Below are 20644 nucleotides of genomic sequence, written 5' to 3'. Positions count from 1 at the left end.
GTAGGATCAAGTCAAAATATGTTCCTAAAACCCAGTAGTTTGAGTTCCTAATGGTTGAGTCCTCCTGCCTGTCTTCATCTGTGCTCACATATATTGCCCATGTGAGAAGGCATCACGGCAAGGTGGGGATCTGAGATGGTCCTGGCACTTGATTCTCCTGGGATTCACCTGAAAACTTTCCTGCCGTGAAACTTCTCTCCCTGGCAGCCCAGGAACTGAGCACCTGGCTGAGCAGCTTAGGTGTCTGCCCCTAGAGCTATAAATTCCATTTATGGATTTATCTAAATGAAGCTCTTTGTCTCTTTAGTTCTCCTCTGTCTGGGATACTCAAGACAAGATTCTTCCTGTGAGTGGCAGGAACAACCTGATGCATACTTAGGAAGCAAACACAGGCATAGCACTTTGTGTGGGGAGCACAAGGCTCCAGTTATTTGCACACAAATTTAATTTAATTGTTAACTTTTTTCCCTTTTCTCTTAAGGTGGTTTTATTTATGTTTATTGTGGTTTTTTCTCTTGAGGAGTCAAAAATGGGAATTTTGCAGCCTCTGTCTCTCCTAAGGAAATCATTATATATTCAACCTCTTGTTGCTGCAGCAGCTCACTCTGTTCTGGAGCTGTGTCACTGTGCATTGGCCCTAGTATGCTGTGAGCCTTTTGGAATGACATTTATTTGTACAAAATGAGGATCTTGTACAAATATATTGAAACCTTGGTTGCTGTCCAGCTTTAGCAGCAGAAAATGTTGTATTTCCTCAGAATGTTTTCTTCCCCTGCAGTCCTGGGTGATGTTTAAAATGAGCCTTCAGACTGAATAGTTCTCATTGCATTTTGGGCTCAAGGAGACCAAGCAAGTCATGCGGGGCAAATATTATGGACTTGGAATGTTACTAGATTTAATTTATTGTCAATTAACAAAAACTTCAGAACACTGAGTTGGATATTGAGTCAAAAAAGGAAAACATAACTAAAAACTTTGTCTTCCCCTTCCTAATCTGAAGTCCCCTTGTTTTCACTGCTGGCTGTGGTCTGTCCCTCGTTTGTGATGTAATGGGCAACACAGGTGATGCACTTTATTGGAGTCAAGTACATAATGGTTTCTGACTGACACTCCTTTCTGGTTTTATTTTGCTCTTTATGTCCCTGCCTGACAAGGTTCACCTGTGGGTTTCAGTCCCTCAGAGGTGTTCCTCCACAGTGAGGGGTGCCCATGGGCTTCAGTCCTTCAGGGCTCTCCTCACCCTGGCAGAGTTTGCCCCTCTCAGCTGAAGTTTGCTACAAAAAAACCCTTTTGGCATGGGGACAAGAAATCCTTTGGCTCTGCCACCTCCACAGCACTTGGAGCAGCAGGCAATCTCCATCTGTCCCCTCAGTCATCTGCCTCCAGGCATGGTCTCCGTGTGCCCCTTCCTCACCCTGGTGCCTGCAGGTGTTTCATGAGTGGAACTGGGGAGCTGCCAGCTCCCCTGCCTGGCTGCAGGGCTGGCACTCTGTGTGTTTTGTCACCCACACCAAAGGTGTCTGGGCTCAGCTGGGACTGGTATGTGGCAGGTTGTGGTCTCTCCCCGCACAGCTCCCCACTGCAGACCATTCCTCTGCTTAGAAATATTTGGAAATTCAAGAATGCCCTGTAAGAAGGGATATTTGCACATTCATGTGCAAATGTTGTGCATGTGCAAAAAGATGTGCTCACCTGCTTTCCTACTCTGTCGCTATCAGGCACAAATATTTCTACTATTTGGAGCTCTGCAGGGCCATGCTATATCCTTCACAGTTACTTGTTATTTCCTGATTGATGGAGATGCAGCCACAGTCATGTGTAAAATGATATTCATGTACCTTCTGCCAAGAAAGGAAAAAAAACAAAACAGCAAAGGAGAGAGAGAAAACTTTGTCTGATAAGACTGAAATCAGAACAAGATTGCTTTTGATAAAAGATTGATGAAAAGGCATTCACTGCTTGCAGGAGAAAACATTTGTGAAAACAATTGATATTGGAGGCTTTTGATAAGACACGCAAAAAAAATTTTCATTTTAATATTTATCACTTGTTTTGAAATAGATAGGCAGCTTCAGCATGATGAGGTCATGAAATAAGAGATTGGTTCAGGCAAATTCATTACTTCTTTTTCTGTTTTTGATATTAGTTTGCCTCTTTGCAGCTTTATATAATGTATTTTTTCTGTCATCTTCTATAAAATACTTGGGTGCCCATCTGGTATGGAAGTAGGTATAAAAATATTTTTATGAGCAAAGAGGGCCTAAGTTAACATGCTAAGAGTCAGTATTTGTAAACCATATTAGAGATAAGCTCAGTAAGATCAATCCTCTTCTATGGATTTGGGTTAAATTACATTGACTGCTGCCAGGGCAGTCTGCCCTATTTAGTTTTTTTGTTTGGTGATTTTTTTGTTGTTGCTGTTTGTTTGTTTGTTTTCTAAATCCATTAAATAGACCTTGAGAGTTTAAATCAATAAAAGAAATTATTTTTGCAGATATTCTGCAATATTCTTGTAGAATTCTTGTTTCGTGTGGGACTTGATTTTATCTCTAATTTAAATACAAAATAGGAAAATAAATACAAAATGCAAGAGCGGGGGAAGAAAAGGGTTCCAGGAAGCAGAGAAGCATCATCCGTTAAAACTGCACCACACTGTATTACAGCTCAGTCTAGACACTAGCTGTGCAGATGCTGCCACACTTCTTAGCAGGGTTTTTTTTTTTTCTTATTTCTCCTGGAACATTGCAGGGCTGCTACAATAATCAAATGCTTGAGGTCAGATCAGAAAAGCATCTGTAGAAAGGATTGTGAGTCATATACAATTGCCAGTAGCAGAGAAAACTTTTCTAGAAGAGGATACTTGAAATACTTGAAAATACTTGAACTGCTGATGTGAGAGAGAAAATCAGTGAATAACATGATAAGCATATCTAAAATAATGGCTATAAAGAGACTAGATATTAGAAATTTTCATTCATCTGTTTTACGTGTGCTGGAGTGCTGTAGTTTCAGCACAAATGTCAATACAGCTACAGTGGTGGCAGCCCCATTGGGATTAAGGCTGTGGATTTCCTCAATTTTTTCCATTTGTGTTCTAAAACCATGTATCTATTTACAAATAATAAAAATATCTAGAAAGGCTAGGAAATGAATGGGTGCTAACACTAAATTTGGGTAAAAGATTTGGCTGTAAATTCGCTTAAAGTAACTGATGGTGGGTGAGATGAAGACCCTTTTGAGTCATTCACTGTACCTATTGCTCTTCCTTGTTATCAAATTACTTTTCTAGACCATACCAGTTCTTTAACTAAGCTTTGCATTGTAATCCTCCTGTTCCTTGCTGCCCCAAAATTCTTCCTATAAAAATATAATATTTTAGTGATCTTTAAAACTACAAAGATCACCATTAGCAGTAAGATGAAAACTAAAGAATGTCTTTTCTTACAATTAAAAGGACTGTAGAGTGAAAATTGTTGCACTTCATTGAGGAAGGCATTTGAAGACTCTGTTTTGCAGCTCAGAGGGAAAAGACATCTCACAGGATGTTAGGAATTTATGAAAGTAATTAATGATGTTTTACTGAATACTAGATTAAATATTAGCTCAGAAAAGTAAGTGAATGTCCTGAGCAAAAGAAAGGGCTGCCTCTGGGCTTCAAACATTTGCATATGTTCATTTAGAAAAACCTTCAAGTGTAACTTAAATATGTATAACTATGTTTTCATCTTTATCACTCACTGATTTGTGCAGCTTGTGGAGCACAGATTAAATTAGCTTTTTCTTTTAATAATGACAAGGCAGATTTTAGTTGTGAATTGCATCACTTTGTGGGTGTATCAGTGCTGCCTGCACAAGTGGTGCATTGGTGTTTGTCCTAAACCAAGCTGAGTCTGCTCTCTGTGCCTTTTTGTTCTGCACATGTCCTGGGTGCCAGAGGTGGGCAGAGGATTGCCCATCCCACGAGGTCTCTGTGGCACCACAGCTCCAGAAATACTGATGAATTATGATTTATACAAATACTGAATGGCAGGTGTTTAAGGATTAAGTATGTAAATTGGAAAATATACCTTTTATTGATTTCTTCTTAGTTTGTTTCTTTTTGTGCCCTGCCTCAATGGGAAGTTGTCATTTGTCATTGCTGTCAGAAAAGGACAGCACAGACTTACAAGTGTAGCACTCACATCTTTGAGAGCACTAAACTCCTGCAGTGGAACCTGTATGACTTTTCAGGACTTTTGGGTTTTTTACTTGAAGCTTTATGGTGCAAAATTCCACAATTTTTATGAGTGCCTTGTATCTTAAAAGATAATAAATTGAAGTAACAAGTGCCCTGAGGCAGCTTGCTTTCTGGGTGTTGGTGTGCAGCTTGCTGGAACTTGAATACATATCTTGGGTGCTGCATCTTCAGAAGCAGCTAAAACAGTGCTAAAATCTGCAGAGATGAAGCTCTAACCCAGCAGAGGAATCTCTCATCCTGCTTGTTTTGTGTGAAGGCCCCATCCCTCTATAACTAGAAAACAATACTGAGCTGGCAGTGCCTTGTGACAACCAACATCTAAAGTCTGAACATGGATCCTAATAATTTGCAGATAACATTGCAAACTTTCACACAGTTTGTTCCTCCCTCCCCTTCTCAGTTAATGGACAAGTGAAAGAAGCAAAAGAAAATGTAAAAGTAAAGGAATTCTTGCTGGTTGAAATTTACCTAAAGGCATGAAAGCCCTGGGTGCTCTGAAGAACTGTGACTAGAACCCAAGTAAAATCAATTTGTGTCCCCTATTTAAATTAAAAATTATTTCTAAACATTTTAGAGATAGAAAAAGAAATAATGTATTTAAATTTGCAGATTTTAGCTTCTCTCCTTTGTGTTTAACTTACAGAAATATACCAGCCTTGAATAAGGAAAATTCCTTCATTTGGTGGAAAAACAGGGAAGCTCGAGGTTCTGTGGCTCTCCATATCCACTCAAACCAGCCTGTCACTGTTTCCCCTGCATCTTTTGTCCTTTCAATTCCAGTGGCAGCTTATTTGAAGAAAGGATAATTTTATTCTATACTTATAGGGGGTTTCAGCTTTCTAACCTATTAATTGCAGCCAGCCAAGCTTAGCATCATTCAAGTGGACACTGATAAAAGCATGCAAAGATAAGCTCCAGATCTCTCTTAACTGTGTACTTGTAAAGACACACATGCTGTCATTGAGTTTCAGAGCTTTTCTCACTCAAGGCAATGAGGATGAAAACAAACAAAATTTAAAAAAAAGAAAAAAAAGAAATGTGACTGTGTTTTATATTTGGCATGAATGTTTTTATTCCCTTTTTAAGAGGGACCTAAGTTGAGACTGGACAAGATCAAAGAGTTTTAGGAAGATGAATTTGTAGCATCCGTACTACAAATTGGATGTTGATCCTTGCAGGAATAAGAGGAGTGTCACCTTTTACTTCTCAGTGAGAAGTTAAAAAGTGCAAATTCCAGGACCCTTAAAGTTGGTCCCTGGATGAATTCAGAAAATGTTCTCAGACCATGAAACCATAATTAATGCTAAGAGGTGCTCTGAGGGTAAGGGGTGCATCTTGCCCATTGGAGCATGCATCCAGTCTGATAAAAAGTGTGCTACAAGGGACGGTGCTTGCTGTGTCTCATGACAAACCCTGTCACACAGAGGTAGAAGCTGTGCTGGTACTCTCTCTGCTTTCTCTTATTGAAGTGTGACAGTCATTGGCTTTGTCTTGGATTTTTTTTTCCTGCTCTTTATTGTAAGGCTGAATGACCATTTTCTGGATTTAAAATATGGCTGTACTGTACAGCTTGTGCATCTTTCAGACAGAGATGATTTACAAGTCCAGGCTTACAAAGCTTAATTCCCATTGCTAAGAAAAGTTCACTGGAGTTTATATCCTTTCTTGGCACAGCTGTTAACAAGACATTTGTTTTTCTAAATGATAGATTTTTTAAATTGATTTTTAGTGGAACAAGCCAAACAAACCAGGTCTGATTCTCTGGGGAAAGCCCTCTGATGCACCACCAGGTTTTACCTGATACACCAGCAGAAAATTAACAATTGTAAACCTGTTGAATCTCCACACTGTAGGAAAAAAAATGGTCAACTGATCTTTTAAACAGAAGTGGTTTAGTTTTGAAGAGAGGACAGCATACAATTGCTGATCTTCATTTAGTCATTTTATGGTACTTTATGTATTTGCTTTACTCTCTGTAAGTGTAGGCAAGTGTAACTTCCAGCAAATCGCTGCACAAAAGTATGCAACTAGGCAGCAGTTGTGGCTGTTTTAATAAAGCTATTACCTTTAATCAGCGGTAATCCCCCCTGTGAAATAATCTGAAATGTGTCTGCTGATGCCTTTGATGAGAGCTCAGAATCAGAAAATGAACGTGTGTCTGGACTAGTGTCTTAGTTTGGAATAGGAGTCAACTTTTGGAATAGATTTCCTTATCATCCCCATTTACCATGTTTTGATTGCATTGTGGAGCATCCTCAGAGCAAATAAAGTAGATGCCTTTTGATTGAAACTAAACAGGGAGATGAATTTCAGAACTTTACTTATTCAAGTTGCAAAAGAGAGCCAAGACTAAAGGTAGACTAAACTCAAAACATCCCCAAGCATCCCCACATTTTATAATGTGTATGTCAGGTTCTTGACACAAACCATTTTGCTGTGGACAGCTACTTCTTTTGGTCTGCAGTAGTTGGTAGTGCAAATTAGGTTGCTTGCTTGTTTACTCAGACAAGCCTGACAGGCTTGGAGAAATCTCCATCTCAGTAAAACTTGAAATTTTTGAAACCCTGGCACTTCTCAGTTTTACAGCATTTTTTCCTTCCCCATGAATGCTCAAAGACATTCCTCCTGTGTGTGTTTTCAGCATCCATATCTTGATCTGAATTGAAATGACACAATTTCTCATCCAAATGGAAAAGTCTTAATATTCCAGATTTTAGACTCTACATGTGACATGCCTATGAAAAGCATATGACATGTTGTAAACTGAACATATGCAGGAGAATGCTGTGATACAAAAATCTTCAAAGTAATTTTCAGGAACCTGTTAGTATTAATAAGCTATATTTTTCTAACTAAATCTGAATACTGAACTTCTCTATCAGGACTTGATGCTATATCATTGAAGATTTCTGTATTAGAATTGAATTGCCTCAGGGGAAAATTGAATTTTTTTTTCCAGGGATGGGTAAAAATGCACTCTTAAAGGTGTTTTTTTTTTATTTTAATCTTTGTAATGGGTCATAATTCTCTGGTTGTGGTGTTCAAAGGCATCTTTCCTCTCTGACTCAACAAGGTGTTCTCATTTCCCTGTCATAATGCTATGTTTAATATATATATTGGTTATTTAGCAGAATCAGCCTGAATTCTTTTATTGTCACGTCTTCCATTTATGCCAGATGTTTTTTGGAAAAAAATCACACAGGTTACTTAGAAGTATAGAAATGACCTTTTCATTTGAATATCAAATTTTAATTATTTTTATTATATGTTCATAGCATTCACTTTGTTTGTATTAGTGTCTAATTATGATTTTGGCTGGGATTTTCTTCCCAGAAAGTCCCTAGCAGTGAGCAGGCTGTGGGGCAGAAGTAGCTGCGAGGAGACACAGCCACCAAAGCTGACCCCAATTGACCAAAGGGATCTTTAAAGCTACCCACTCTTGTACCCATCAGTGTATAAACAAGGGAGAACGCTGGCCAAGGGCTGCTGTCAGGAACTGAGCTGCAACCATTGGTGGGTGGTGAGCAATTGTGTTGTGTATCACTTTATTTATTATTATTGGGGTTTTCCCCTTTCTTTTCTGTCCTCTCTTTATCTCAACTCACAAGTTTGACTTTTTTTTTCCCAATCCCACCCCACCATTCCATTGAGGAATAGGGTGTGTGCAGGGAATTGAGGGAGTGGCTGTGGGATGTTTAGCTGCCTGCCAGGTCAAACCACAATGTGAGCATTCTCCCGTTTAAAATTAGGCATGATTTCATAAAGGGTGGGAATCAATGAGATGACAAACTATGCCCATATGTACTGGGCACAGGGATTAATTTGTTGTAAGAGTGTTTTCTGATATTGCATGGATGCCCCATTAGGGATTGGGAAGAATCTGTACTATGTCTTTTGTAACATACCTAACTATATGTCTGGCAAGCTAGCCCTAAAGTCCAGTTGGATGTGTAAATGTGCTGCACAATATTGCACTGCATAGATTTTCCAGCATTATCCTGCTGGGATATTTTGGTAGGCATAGCCCAAAAATCAAATCTAAGACCATTTTCACCTGTCATAGAAAATGCTAATTTAAAAGCGAGTCTTCAAGTAAAATCAGGGAAAGCTCTGGAAAATATTTGATGTCTTGTCTGTATTTATACTAGGAAGTTAAGAAGCTACCAAGTAGGGCCACATAGGGTGCTCCCTAGGCTTCATTTACAGCTGTTCTCAGAGCAGCTGCTCACACTGATATATAGATGCATGAACTGGGACAAGTAGAAGACCAAAGTGTTCCTTGGTTTGGATGTATACCAGGTGCTGGCCATAAAGCATGAAAAAGGCATCTGTGAATGACTAGTTGAAGTAATTGAAATAAATATTTATGGCTATTAAACTTTTGATGCTGTAGACAATAAATTCACAGGGAAAATTTGCTTTCTACAGTGGAGTATTTACAACACATAGGAATTCTTTCAGAGATCTTTGGAGAAGGGAATTTTCCAAATTCATTTCTGCAGCTTTCTAGCTGCCACTGAAGTGCCCCATCTGCATGAGAGACTACTGAAATCTTTAAAATATTTTCAGAGTTCTGGTAGTAAGTGACTCTCCAGTTTTTCAAATAGAATTTATGTCTCAGTAATATCTTGACACTTATTAGGTGTCAGTGTGAGGCCACTTTTATGCCTGTTCCTCACATACTCCCCTATACTTAGTGCATGCCTTCAGTGAAGACACAGAAGTTGAAGCAGATTGGCAGGGTCTGCCTTGCTGAGATAAACCTTCTCAAAGAAAAATTTAAGGGGAAAAAGAAAATACAAATTAGATCTTATGTTAGTCAAACAACACAAAGCCCTCAGTCCTGAGGCCATGCTGCACAGGCCTGCGCTGTGAAAAGGGCTTCCTTATGAGACCTTTTTGGGGCACAGTACCTTTTATTACTGTTTAACCCAGGCCAAAATGTGCCTAAATGTAATTCATTCAAGCATTTTACAGAATACATTTGTTGCTTGTTCTGTTTCAGTGTGGCTTGAGAAGAAATTAGAGCAATGGAAAATGCAATCCGTACCTTATAAATAATAAGCTTTCTGTTTTTATGTTTACAGCTCTAGATAACATGTTTAGAGAGTATAAATTCTTTCAGGTAGTTCAGTGTGGAAGATGGAATAATAATGAGGTGCACTCAACTGTGTTTAGGAGGAAAGCAAATGGTCATGAGAACTTAATTATATTCATTTTTAATATAGCATTATAAACTTCTCATTGTCTTATTGCTTTCTAAACAGGCATTATAATAAATGGCGGGTTTATAGGTTTTTCTTTGTGCACAATATGTGAAATTACAAGAAAGGAAAAGTTTTTCATTTACTGAGAAAAGTTTTATGTGAATTTAGTGTTCATTTGACTATTTCTCTTCCATTTTATATTGCATGATGTGTTCTTAATGTCACTGTGGAGATACTAATAGCTTTGTAAACATAATATCAAAAAGTTTGGCTGTCTTCTGTGTCTTTTGTAGATCATTATGCAGAGTTTTGAAGGGAATAACAATAATCTAAGCAGGTATTTTAATGTTGCAAACTATCTCATGTGCTGCCAATAAAACATTTTTATTTGTTAGAAGGGTTCATATATCTTTTAGGAATTCATGCTAAAAGATCTACATTCAAGAAAAGTTATCATATTAATGATGTCATTTTATTAGTAATGCCATTTAGAAATATGTATATAGCATTGCTAAGGTCTTAGATTGTGTACAAAAAGTAATAACCCTGCAACGTTCCTAGCTGAGCATTAACTCTGCATTCCCTCCACTGAGCTAGAAATTAGCATTAAATTTTTCTGTTATAATGTGAAAAAGATGGAAATGAAGCATGAAGTGATTTGTAAGTGAAGGAAGAGGGGGAATTCTGACTTAGTTGAATACATTTCCATTTCCAGCAAATTATTAACTCATTAAGGAAATAGGCAGTATAAAATCCTAAGTCTTTTACTTCTCTTTAAAGAGTATCATTCAGAGCAGAACCTTTGTAATATATGAACTATTGTCTTTGACTGTAAATCAGGGGATTTTATTTTTGTAAATTCTAGTCAGGGCTTCTTGCTACACAGAGGGACCACTGGCTGAAGGAACTGCAGTAAATCCCACAGTATGTACTTATTTCCTCTTGTTCAACATCAACTGTTCTCTTTTCTAAAAAATAATAAAATCTAAATTTGAATGTATCTGAGTTAACTCTTCTGCTAAGTGAAGGGTTTTCTGCCTTTTCATTACATTTATTGGAATGTGTGGTGCTTTCAGTAACATATCTATTTTTCCTTCTACTTCTAGGTGTTGCTTAGCACCCGCAATATTCTCAATGCTAAACTAGAACAATAGTGTATAACTCTGGTAATGTTGAAAAGGTGAACTGAAATCAAATATAGATGTATTCCAAACCATCATAAAAGAGCAAGTAGTTTCTGATTGCTGGAATTTAACTGCTAAGTGGTCCATGTAATTTAGGCCTGGTGGTGCACTGGCTTTTTTCCCTTGCCCCATGTGGAGCAATATTCAGTTCACTGCCACTGAGCAGTCAGTATTCACACAAATGCATGGTGATATCAGATCAGAGTGCTGATTTGCTTCATTATTTTAACAGTGCTTAATTTTCCCTTCAGGTTTCCCCTTGCCATGACCTGCCTAAGATTCTCTGAGCCCAGAAGTTGATTTTTCTTTCTATATTAGCTGATCAAATAAAGGATGTTAAGTCTTCTTGCAAATCTTGCTTCCAATTTCTTAAACCGACGTGGCTTAACAGAATATTATTGCTATATCTGTGGTTTTTATTTTAGGTAGTCTCCACTCTCAAATTCATTATATACCTGCTAATATACCTTTCACTAATATACCATCTTTATCTTCCTGTGTTATAAAGTGTATTATCATGATATTGCTTTCTTCTTCTTGCTTTTTTACATTCATTGTCATCAGGGGATGAAAGAGTGTTCCTCTTCCAATTGATTTCCTTTTTGTTTCTGCTGCCTTTGAGACCTGAACTCTGTCCTTGTGAAAGGGTTACAGCAACAGTTGAGTAAGGCTTGCCGAGCTTTTTTTTCTCTCTCTTCTGGGAACTTCATATGCTTATTTGTCTGTTTTGAAGGTCATCTTTAATGTCTCTGTACATTATCCTTGAAAAAATATTTTCCCAATAAAATCAGTGCGTCATCTACAGTTTTACATGGGATCCCATTGGTTTGAAATGATGTGTTGTGCTGTTTTTAAGGAGGAAAAAACCCAACAAAACTGGAAAGCCAACTTTTTGGGTTTTGTTGATCATTCATAGAAAATACCTTTTCTTGATCATTGGCTGTATGTGAATCTCTTAGGGAATGTCATCAGGCAGTCTATTTAGATCTGCTTGATCTAAATAGGCAGCAATTAGACAATTCCACTGTTACTGTATCCACAATAGGCCCCAGGGATTCATGGGTAAAGGTGTGAATCTCTAGACAGCATAAAAGTTGGAATTTCCAACTGAATCACAGGTGGTGGAGGGTGAAGGATTTTTCTTTGTGATTGATATGCAATAAAAAAATACCTTGACACCTTAAAACTCCCAACTGATGGTTAGCAGGAAATGGAAATTTATCAAATTAATTTTCAAGGCAAAATACCACAAGCTTTTTTTATATGCACATTCAAAACTTCAGAGTCAAACTACTTTCTGCTCTAATGTTTCTTCAAATAAAAAGCTGCAAAATGAAGCGTATTGCACTTCAGAAAAATATGACTTCTCTATTGGGTTTATATGTGTTAGATTGAGAAAATTCCTTTCAGTATTGGTATTACTACCCAAATATGTTGTAAAGAAGATATCAAACAGAAATCTGTCAGAACCACAGAATGGTTTGGATTGGAAAGGACAATAAAGATTATGTGATTCCCACCCCTCACTGTGGACAGGGATGCCACCCACTAGATCAGGTGGGCCCAGCCAGCCTGGCCTTGAACATTTCCAGGTATGAGATACCCACAGCTTCTCTGGGCAACCTGTACCAATGCCCCACCACCCTTTCAGTGAAGAATTTCTTCCTGACATCTAATATTTTTGTTTAAAAATGTTCCCCATTGGCCTGTCACTATCTGCCCAGGCAAAAAGTCCCTGTGGTTTTTGGTTTTTTGTTTGTGAGGTTTTGTTTTTTTTTCCCTAAGTCTACTTCAAGTACTGAAAGGCTGCAGTGTGAGGTCTCCTCAGAGCCTAGCAAGAGGATTTCAGAGTAACTTAAACACAGTCATCTTTTCCCTTCTCATAATTTATTTCAGTCTTCCCAGCTGACCTTCTAGTTAGCCCACTGCTCTCAGCAACAAAGGATATTGTGTTGTTCATTTAGGATTTGCTGATTCAGCCTTGTGAAATTCAACTTAAGAATTCAGAAAAAAGGTAAAGGTAAAAGGCTTGAATGAAAAAAGTTTTAATTTTAATTTTCTCTGCTATGAATTAATTTTCCCAAGTTGGCCAAAACCCATTTTCTCTAAAGAACCAGTCCTTATTACTGAGTTTCATAATTTTTTTGGTTGTCTCACTTCCCTTTGCTCTAGTGAAAGAAGATACTTCACAATCTGCTTTTTATACACTTGCAGTTTTTCCCATTGGAATATGGCACACAGGCATTAATTTGAATCAACAGATAAGACAGGACAATATCTCTAGAATCATTAATAATAGATATACTTAAAAGCATGTTTCCTGAGGCGTAAAACAAATACATGAAGGAAACAAAAGTGACATTGACATAAATAATTGTATCTTACAACAGTAACCTAAGGCACAACCTAAACTCTCACAGAAACAGCTAGAATTATACCTCTTTTCTCAAAGAAGAAGCTGCAGACTTAGCCCATCTATTGTCCATGAAAGATAATCTGCTATAAAGCATTAATCACCCATATTCTGGGAAATACTTGGTTATATTCCCATCCAGATCTCTCCATAATTAATGTATGATGACAACTCTTTTTATCTTTTTCTTGTACTGTTTTATCTCTTTTCTTACAAAGGTTGAGGATTTGTTTCCTCCTTTAAACACAAGCCAAATTCAGTTTAAATGTACTCAGAAAAACACTACAAAACTGATGATTTAGGATTCTATGTTTGCTATTGCTCAGTGGATTCCATATGAAATCTACACAGGCTAAATATCAAAAGATGTTGTATCTTTCTCCTACCTGCTCTTTGAAAGTTATGCTGATATCCACTAATTAAGCTTTCCTGAGACCATTATCTGCACTGTCATCAGTAGTGATGTTCAATCTGTCAAAGCTTGGTTTTGTTTTAGATAAAGAGATGGAAGAAAGCTCAGATACATGTTCATCTGTCCTCTTGAAATTTTATTAAGGGAAATATAAAAAACCACTATTGCTGTGGTCATAAACAGAATCGCAGAATATTCTGAGTTAGAGGCCCATAAAGATCATTGAGTCCAACTCAGAAGTGAATGGCCCATGCAGGGATCAAATCCACAACCTTGGTGTTATTAGTATTGTGCTCTAACCAGCTGAGGCAATCTGTAGAACTGCCTAAAGTGCAAATTTTGCAGCTTCTTCTGAATATGTAGTTCTTGATATTGCTGAAAAGAGATTAGATGGAATTCTATTTTCTCAGCCTTTCCATTGTTTCTGAGCTAACCACAAAGCCTTCAGCTTGCAAAAAGAACCTGGAAAGGACCTATACTTTTAAAAGATCAATTGATATACCCAGGCAAATGAACATGTACAGTAGCCAAGATCAAAGAAGAATGGTTGAAAACATTTGTGGTAGAATTGTTGGGGAATTTTGTTTTGTTTAAGTAGCTCTTTCCATCTCTTTTATTTTCTCATATGCACTATGCCCTCAGTGTGATTGTAGCACAGCATCAGGCAGTGAGCTGAACCGGGAACTGATGCAAGATTTAAAAAATAAAAAACAACCTACTGAAAAGGACAGCAAATATTGAGAAAAAAAATGAAAGGCAGAACATTGGCTGCTTAAGCAAGTAAAACTGCCAGAAGAGGGGATCATTAAAACAGAGTATGACTGATTGACAGTTTATTAGCAGTTTCCAAGAGTGTGAGTTTTCACATAAATACCTATTTCTCTTTTTAAACTCTCACTGTAACTGAGCAAATCACTTTTGAGCTCCTCATTTGCCTCGTTATTAATTTCATTAATAATTTCTTTTAGATTAATAAATTCTTTAATGCTGTGCAGTATTCTTAGTGGAAGAAGTTTTAGAGTGACAGACAGGTTTTGAATATTGTGTTAATGAATGAAATGATTGAGCTATTTAAATGGATCTTGTTAAAATGCTACGGGCAACAACGTGTAAAAAAATAGGAGAGGCTTTTAATGTCAACATGATCTTTTAAGGTTGAAATCTAATAATTGCTTTGATTGAATATTAAGACTACAGTGTCCTTGCTCTAACAAATATCTGTTGGCTGATTACTGCTTCACTAAGGAGACAGTGTGTTATTGAAAAATTCAATTAAAACAAAACAAAATCCAGATTTTCGTCCTTTAAATTACATTGCATAAAAAGAAAGTGCGGAGGGAGAAGTACTGAGAAATAATGTAAGAGAATGAAAGAAAACCACTCAACATAAAGGAGATCAGAAAAGAAGTGGTAGAAGAAAGCATGGGAGAATGAAGGTATAAAGAGCACTAAAATATCTGTAAAGGAGTCTTTTACAATTAAAATGGGTATAGTATTTGCATATAAAAATGACATTTTTAAAATATTGTGTAGATACAAAGATCAGAAGATACAAATGTAGATACAAATGCATCAGAACTCTTTCTGTTTCTCCCAAATGGATTCAACAATCTGTCTTGACATTTCACTGCAGAGATGGCCAACCTAATGATTGAGAATCAGAGAATTAGAAAATTAGTTTTTTGATAGACTACTCACTTTCTGTGTAGGCTGCTGCTTATGTTCATTCATGACACTGAAGAATTAGGTGTGGTTCTTCAGAAGGTATCACTGAATAAAGAACAATTTTTCTTGCAAGGTGTGTTGTGGAAAGATCAATACAAATCTTTCTTGAAAGACCTTTGTTAATGATAGGTCTTCCAAAATCTTTATAAATTTCATTTCTGGCATAATATTTTGCTCTTCTGTTCTGTATTGTGAAAATGCTGAACAAGGTGAAAATGATGAAAGACATCCTGATTTATCATGTATAAACCTTTCACAAGATCCTTATTTACCCTGCTATCTTCTGAGACACACATTCTGGAAAGACTGTCTAAGAATCACCTCTGGTGAGGACAGAAAAGGAGGAGAAGCTTCTGAATATGTCAGACCATAAAATGGTCACATTTTGGGCTAAAATGGCTAGCAGTTCTTCTGTTTTGTCATGAATGGCTACAACAGTTGTGAGGTCTTCCACAGGCTTTCTCTCAAGTCTATCTAAAGTCGACAGTTAAATGTCTTTTTTGGAAAGAATGGAAAACTCATACTGAGTCTACATCTAAACCCAGATTTAAACTAAAACTTACATTACAGAGATGAAATAGTATCACTCTTCATCAATAGCATAATCTTTCCTGTCTCTGATTATATAAATATTTTAGAGTAGCTTGTTCATGAACTCTCTGTGATCATGAAGTTTGACCCTAAATCGCTACATGAAGAGTGTGTTTCAGCATTATCTGTGCAAGTGCCTCTTAAGTGTTGAATATTCTTAGTGCATGATTTAGTAATGCTCCCTCTGGAGATTTTTTACTTTGTGCCAATAAACCTGACTTATTTAGAGCTGTTGGCTCTGGTCCACTATTTCTTTGTTAAATGTTTAGCACTTGTAAGTGTTGTGACCCTTTTGGCAATGCAAGTAATCCTAATTCCGGCAATTTACACTTGTCACTTTGTTTTAAACTCCATTACTGCACACTGAAATTCTCCACAAAATGGTTTGGAGACCATTTAACAAATAACAAATTGGAGATAGAGAGATTTTGTCCATTATGTCACAATTAATTATTTATCACAATTTTGGTTTTGTGTTACAGAACTGTGACCTGGCCCAGCAGAGCATTGTTCATATTGTTCAGAGTCCACAGAACAACAGTCAGAACAAGGAGAAGACAGAAGATAGCTGTGTTGGAGGTGCTCTCAAAGCCTTGAAAAGAGAACCTGAGAGTTTAACTCGCATAGATCTCAGTACCAGCATCCTCCCATCAGTCTCTGCAGGGTTGGCAGTTATTCTGGATCCCGGAAAAAGCAGTGCTTCACCTCCCGCTGAAAAATCAGGTAATTCAGGGCCTTAGTACATTTCAATATACATTTTTAATGTGTCTTTTTCTTCCTTACGGTGAACAGTTCTAGTTCCATACCACGGGGTAAAAGCCCCTAAAATATATGGTTTATTTTATTTATTAAACAAAAAATCAAAAATATTAAGATGATAAGCATTGGATGTGTCTTCCAGGAAAATAATTTTGCTTCATGGATAAAATTAGTGATTTCTTGTGTTACTCCTGTATCTAACTTGTATTATGCTCATATTTTTGTAAATTATTATAAAATGGCAAACCCCTCAGAGGTCTATTAGGAGGTAAAATATAGTCTCTGTAAAATTTCCATTATAGAAGTTTCCTTAACTAGAATGTTGGGCAGCTTATGCCTTACAAATGGCCTTAATTCCCAATCTGTTGGGATGCTTTCCTAACCATACATTTTTAAAAAAAATATTTACACTCTATTTAAGATTTACTAAAGCTTTGCTGGCACAACACACGATGGTGATGATTCGTACTATGGACATTTGTAATTCTTCATCCATCAAATGGTTACTGAGAATATCTTCATTGTGAAAAATAATCTGAGGTACAGGTTACTGCAAAATGATCTTACTAACCCTCTTGCCCCAGTGAAGATACATCATTCTGTGCAATACCAGATACTGATGTGATTTATCATAATAGTCCATCAGAGATGTCTTTTTATAAAGAACAGTACACAAATAGCCTTTTTGCACAGTACAGAAGGTAATAGCAAACATATATATCCAGAGTACAGAAGATAAATTGTGAATATGACAGAGATACCTCTGTGACTAACCTGGCCACAGAAATCATCTTGCTTAACCAAATGGCTACTAAAACTCTTAAAAAAAAAGTAGTTCATGCAGAAAATATACAATCCATGGCAGGGTCACTGAAGTATTCCACAACTGACTTGGTCAACCTCTCACTGACAACTAATGATGAATGAGTGTGGTTTAGGAGCAAATTAGTACCCAGCTTAATGATCCACATCTCCCAGTCTGAATGAGTAATGAGATAAGAGGGGTGCATGCTGATTTAAATCTGGTAAACTAGGGACAGGGCTTCAGCCTGGGCTTACTCTCAGATGAAAGGCAAAAGTGTGAGCTTTTAAACATTACCACATATTTACTTTTTCATTACTGTACATATGTAGAGGGATGTAATAGCTGTGCTTGACTTTACAGACTAGTTTCTATATGTGCAAGCACTCTTAAAATGTGTCATGTGACATTTTTATCCACAGATTACAAACTCTGTGAAGCTAAGCATTAACTGATAGGTGTCTTCTATTGTAGCAAATATTTTCATGGCAGAATCCATGAGGACAAAATGCATTGATAAAATATGTGGGCTAGTTTTATCTGTGATTAAATTGAAAAGACTTTTTATCATAAAAGAAAAAAAAAGAAAACCCACTCTAATGACCGATAATTCTTTGTGGAAGGATGTCAATAATAAGTTCTTTTTAAAGGCCTGTTAACTTCTTTCCTTGTTTTGATCCTCACTATTAAAATTTGTCCTTTTGTCTGTTCAGCTCCATCCCTTTGTTCAATATGGGGAACTATATTTTTTCTTACAGATTTAGGGTGAGTTAATTTGTAGTCACTTAAAAAAAAAAAAAAAAAAAAAAAAGATTATTCCAAAGATCAGTTTTGCAGTAAACTTTACTGTGTAGCAAGGATTTCCTTTGGCATAAATGAAATGACTAATAGTAGTGGGAATGAGTGGCTTAAGAAAGTAGGTACCATCATTGATAGCTGAAATTACAATTTCCAAGTTGGTGTCCTAGGAGATGAATGGTTGTGGGCATCAGTCTACAGCAGCAACCTCGACAGGTGAATGAAGTATAATCTTTATTGTTCCATGCATACAGGACAAATTTATATGAATGCTTAGAGACCAAAATTTCACCAGACAAACCAGGAGGGAGGCAACTCATGTTATGCTGTACTGCTATTATAAAAATAATATACTTAGGTAGTATGAACTGCTGCACTTGATGAGACAAAAACCCTTATGGCCTGGCAGTGTGCCCCCACCCAGGGTATCATCTGCTCCTTGCAGAAGCATGGAACAGGACATCCTCCTCCCAGGTCACCCCCACTCTTGTGTGAATAATGAAACCAGCTCCTAACTGGTCTGGAGATGCATCTTACTGCACTGTGTTTTTGGACTACAGTGTGTTTCTCTATGAGAAATTCAGAAGTTTGAAAGTCATTAACAAGTTGAAAAAAATATGAAAATGAATCCAAATAATCTCTTCATCAAAGAATTCCAGGTTTCCTGTCTTTGCAGACAAAACTAATAGAAATGCCTTTTCTTCTCAGTTTTTGTTGTTGTAGTTCTTGGAGTTTTTTGTTTGTTTGGTTGGTTGTTTTGTTCTTGTTTCCTTGTTCTGAAACCATTGCATGATTTCTAGTGGACTAGAACTAGAAAATGGACATGTAAAAAATCTCAGTGCAGGACTTTCATTCTACTTCACCCTCTTCTAATTTGCATCTGTCCAAAATCTGGGACAAAGAGGTTTAATAAACACAATATACATAAATGTAAATATTGTTCCATAATGGTTGCATGTCAATAAGTCACTGTATAAGATTAAAAGATAATGGTTGGACTCAATGACTTTAGAGGTCTTTTCTAATTTAGCAATTCTATGATTCTCTGATTTCTACTTGAAAAACAATGAATCTGTAAAACATAAGGGTTTGTATGACTCATCTGCTGAATATGAGAATGCATCATGATTTCAGATTCAAGAAAGCCAATAGACTATTTGGAAGTAAAAACAAAACAGAGTGGAGTGGAGAAAAATTTTTTTCTCTGCTTTTGACACTTGCATAACTAAAACTAGTATAACTCACTGTTTTGATCTCTAAACTGTGAGAAGGTTCAGGAGCAGAGTCATGAGAATCCTACAAAAGCGCACATCATGATTGGTTTATATGTGTTTTAGCATCTGTAGAGTGGAAATTTGGTAATCTGGGAATATTAGATTTTACCAGCTGTTTTCTGATTTTAGCTCTCATTGTCTAGAAAGTGCAAGCCAGCAAATACGAATACCATACATGGATTTTAACTTGCCAGGAAATCAACCATCAATGCAAGCTATCCTAGCTTACAAGAATTCTCCACATTTGTCCATTTAAAAAAATGCAGAACATATTTTTCTGAAGCATGAAGACAGGACTTCAGCCTAGAAGTAGTATGGATGGTACTAGGCAGGAAGTCAGACTGCAGAATCCCATTCCCTCCCCTTTTTAAATGTATGATTGATGTCAAGTAAATTTGTATTATGAAAAAATAGAGTTAATTCAACAGAATATGTTTTCTGTAAGATGACATTGTTAATTACATAATTTCCAGGTTATTCAGCTGGTTTATTATTTTGTCTGAATCAAGTAGATGTGGTCATCATTACTCAAGGTGTTTTATTTTTAAATTTAAAATATATGTTCATCTCATCAGTTCCAAATAAAAATCCTGGTGTTCTTTCGGTAGACTTTTACAAATGCCTGCATGTAAGGCATCTCTGATTCCTTACCTTTGCATCTTCTTCTGTTCACAGAAGAGTTAATAAAGTACTGGTATATACTGACTTAGGTGTGCCAAGCTGTAAATTCTAGTGAAAAGAGGGATTGATTGTTTTCTGTCTAGTTGTGAAATGCTTTACCAAAACTTAATATATGTTTAAATTTCTTGTTTTTCCCAATAATACAAGTATCAATTAAGGCAGATAAAATGGTCATTACCAAAACCTCAGTATTGTTAGTGACGCATGAAGGGATGAACTGGTGCCCATTCCATGTAAGTGTCTGATTCCATGAAAGAGACAGTAAAAAACACTTAGACGAGAAAGCCACAATTTAGGGTGTGGCTAATCAGATCTGTTCATATTTCTGAGGCAAGCCCTGGTGAACAAAATAATGATATCAATTTAACCATTTAAATTGGTGACATTTAAAAATAGTTTTTGAATAGTATTCTGATGACTATGTGTTAAAAATTCCTGTGCCCTGTAATTGATATACTTTATTATAATTCTTTTACTCAAAAAGCCTAAAAGGATAAGATTTTTTGTGTCATATCTGTTTGAAGTAAATGAGCAGTCTAAACTCCTGAAGTACTGTAAAAT

General features: G+C 36.7%; 1 protein-coding gene across 1 annotated transcript in view; it reads left to right on the top strand.

Annotated features, from left to right (window-relative positions):
• The window catches only part of PRKN (parkin RBR E3 ubiquitin protein ligase), a 675053-nt gene that overhangs the window by 196000 nt on the left and 458409 nt on the right, over positions 1 to 20644 (top strand). The window contains 1 exon segment of the mRNA XM_054279727.1: positions 16252 to 16492. Coding sequence (XP_054135702.1) covers positions 16252 to 16492 — 241 coding nt within the window.

This window comes from Melozone crissalis, unplaced genomic scaffold, assembly GCF_028551555.1.
Source record: "Melozone crissalis strain CALT ecotype California unplaced genomic scaffold, PUWL_Pcris_2 ptg000027l_1, whole genome shotgun sequence".
NCBI lineage: Eukaryota > Metazoa > Chordata > Aves > Passeriformes > Passerellidae > Melozone > Melozone crissalis.
The sequence above is the reverse complement of the archived record's forward strand: the minus strand, read 5'-3'. Positions and strand labels throughout refer to the sequence as shown.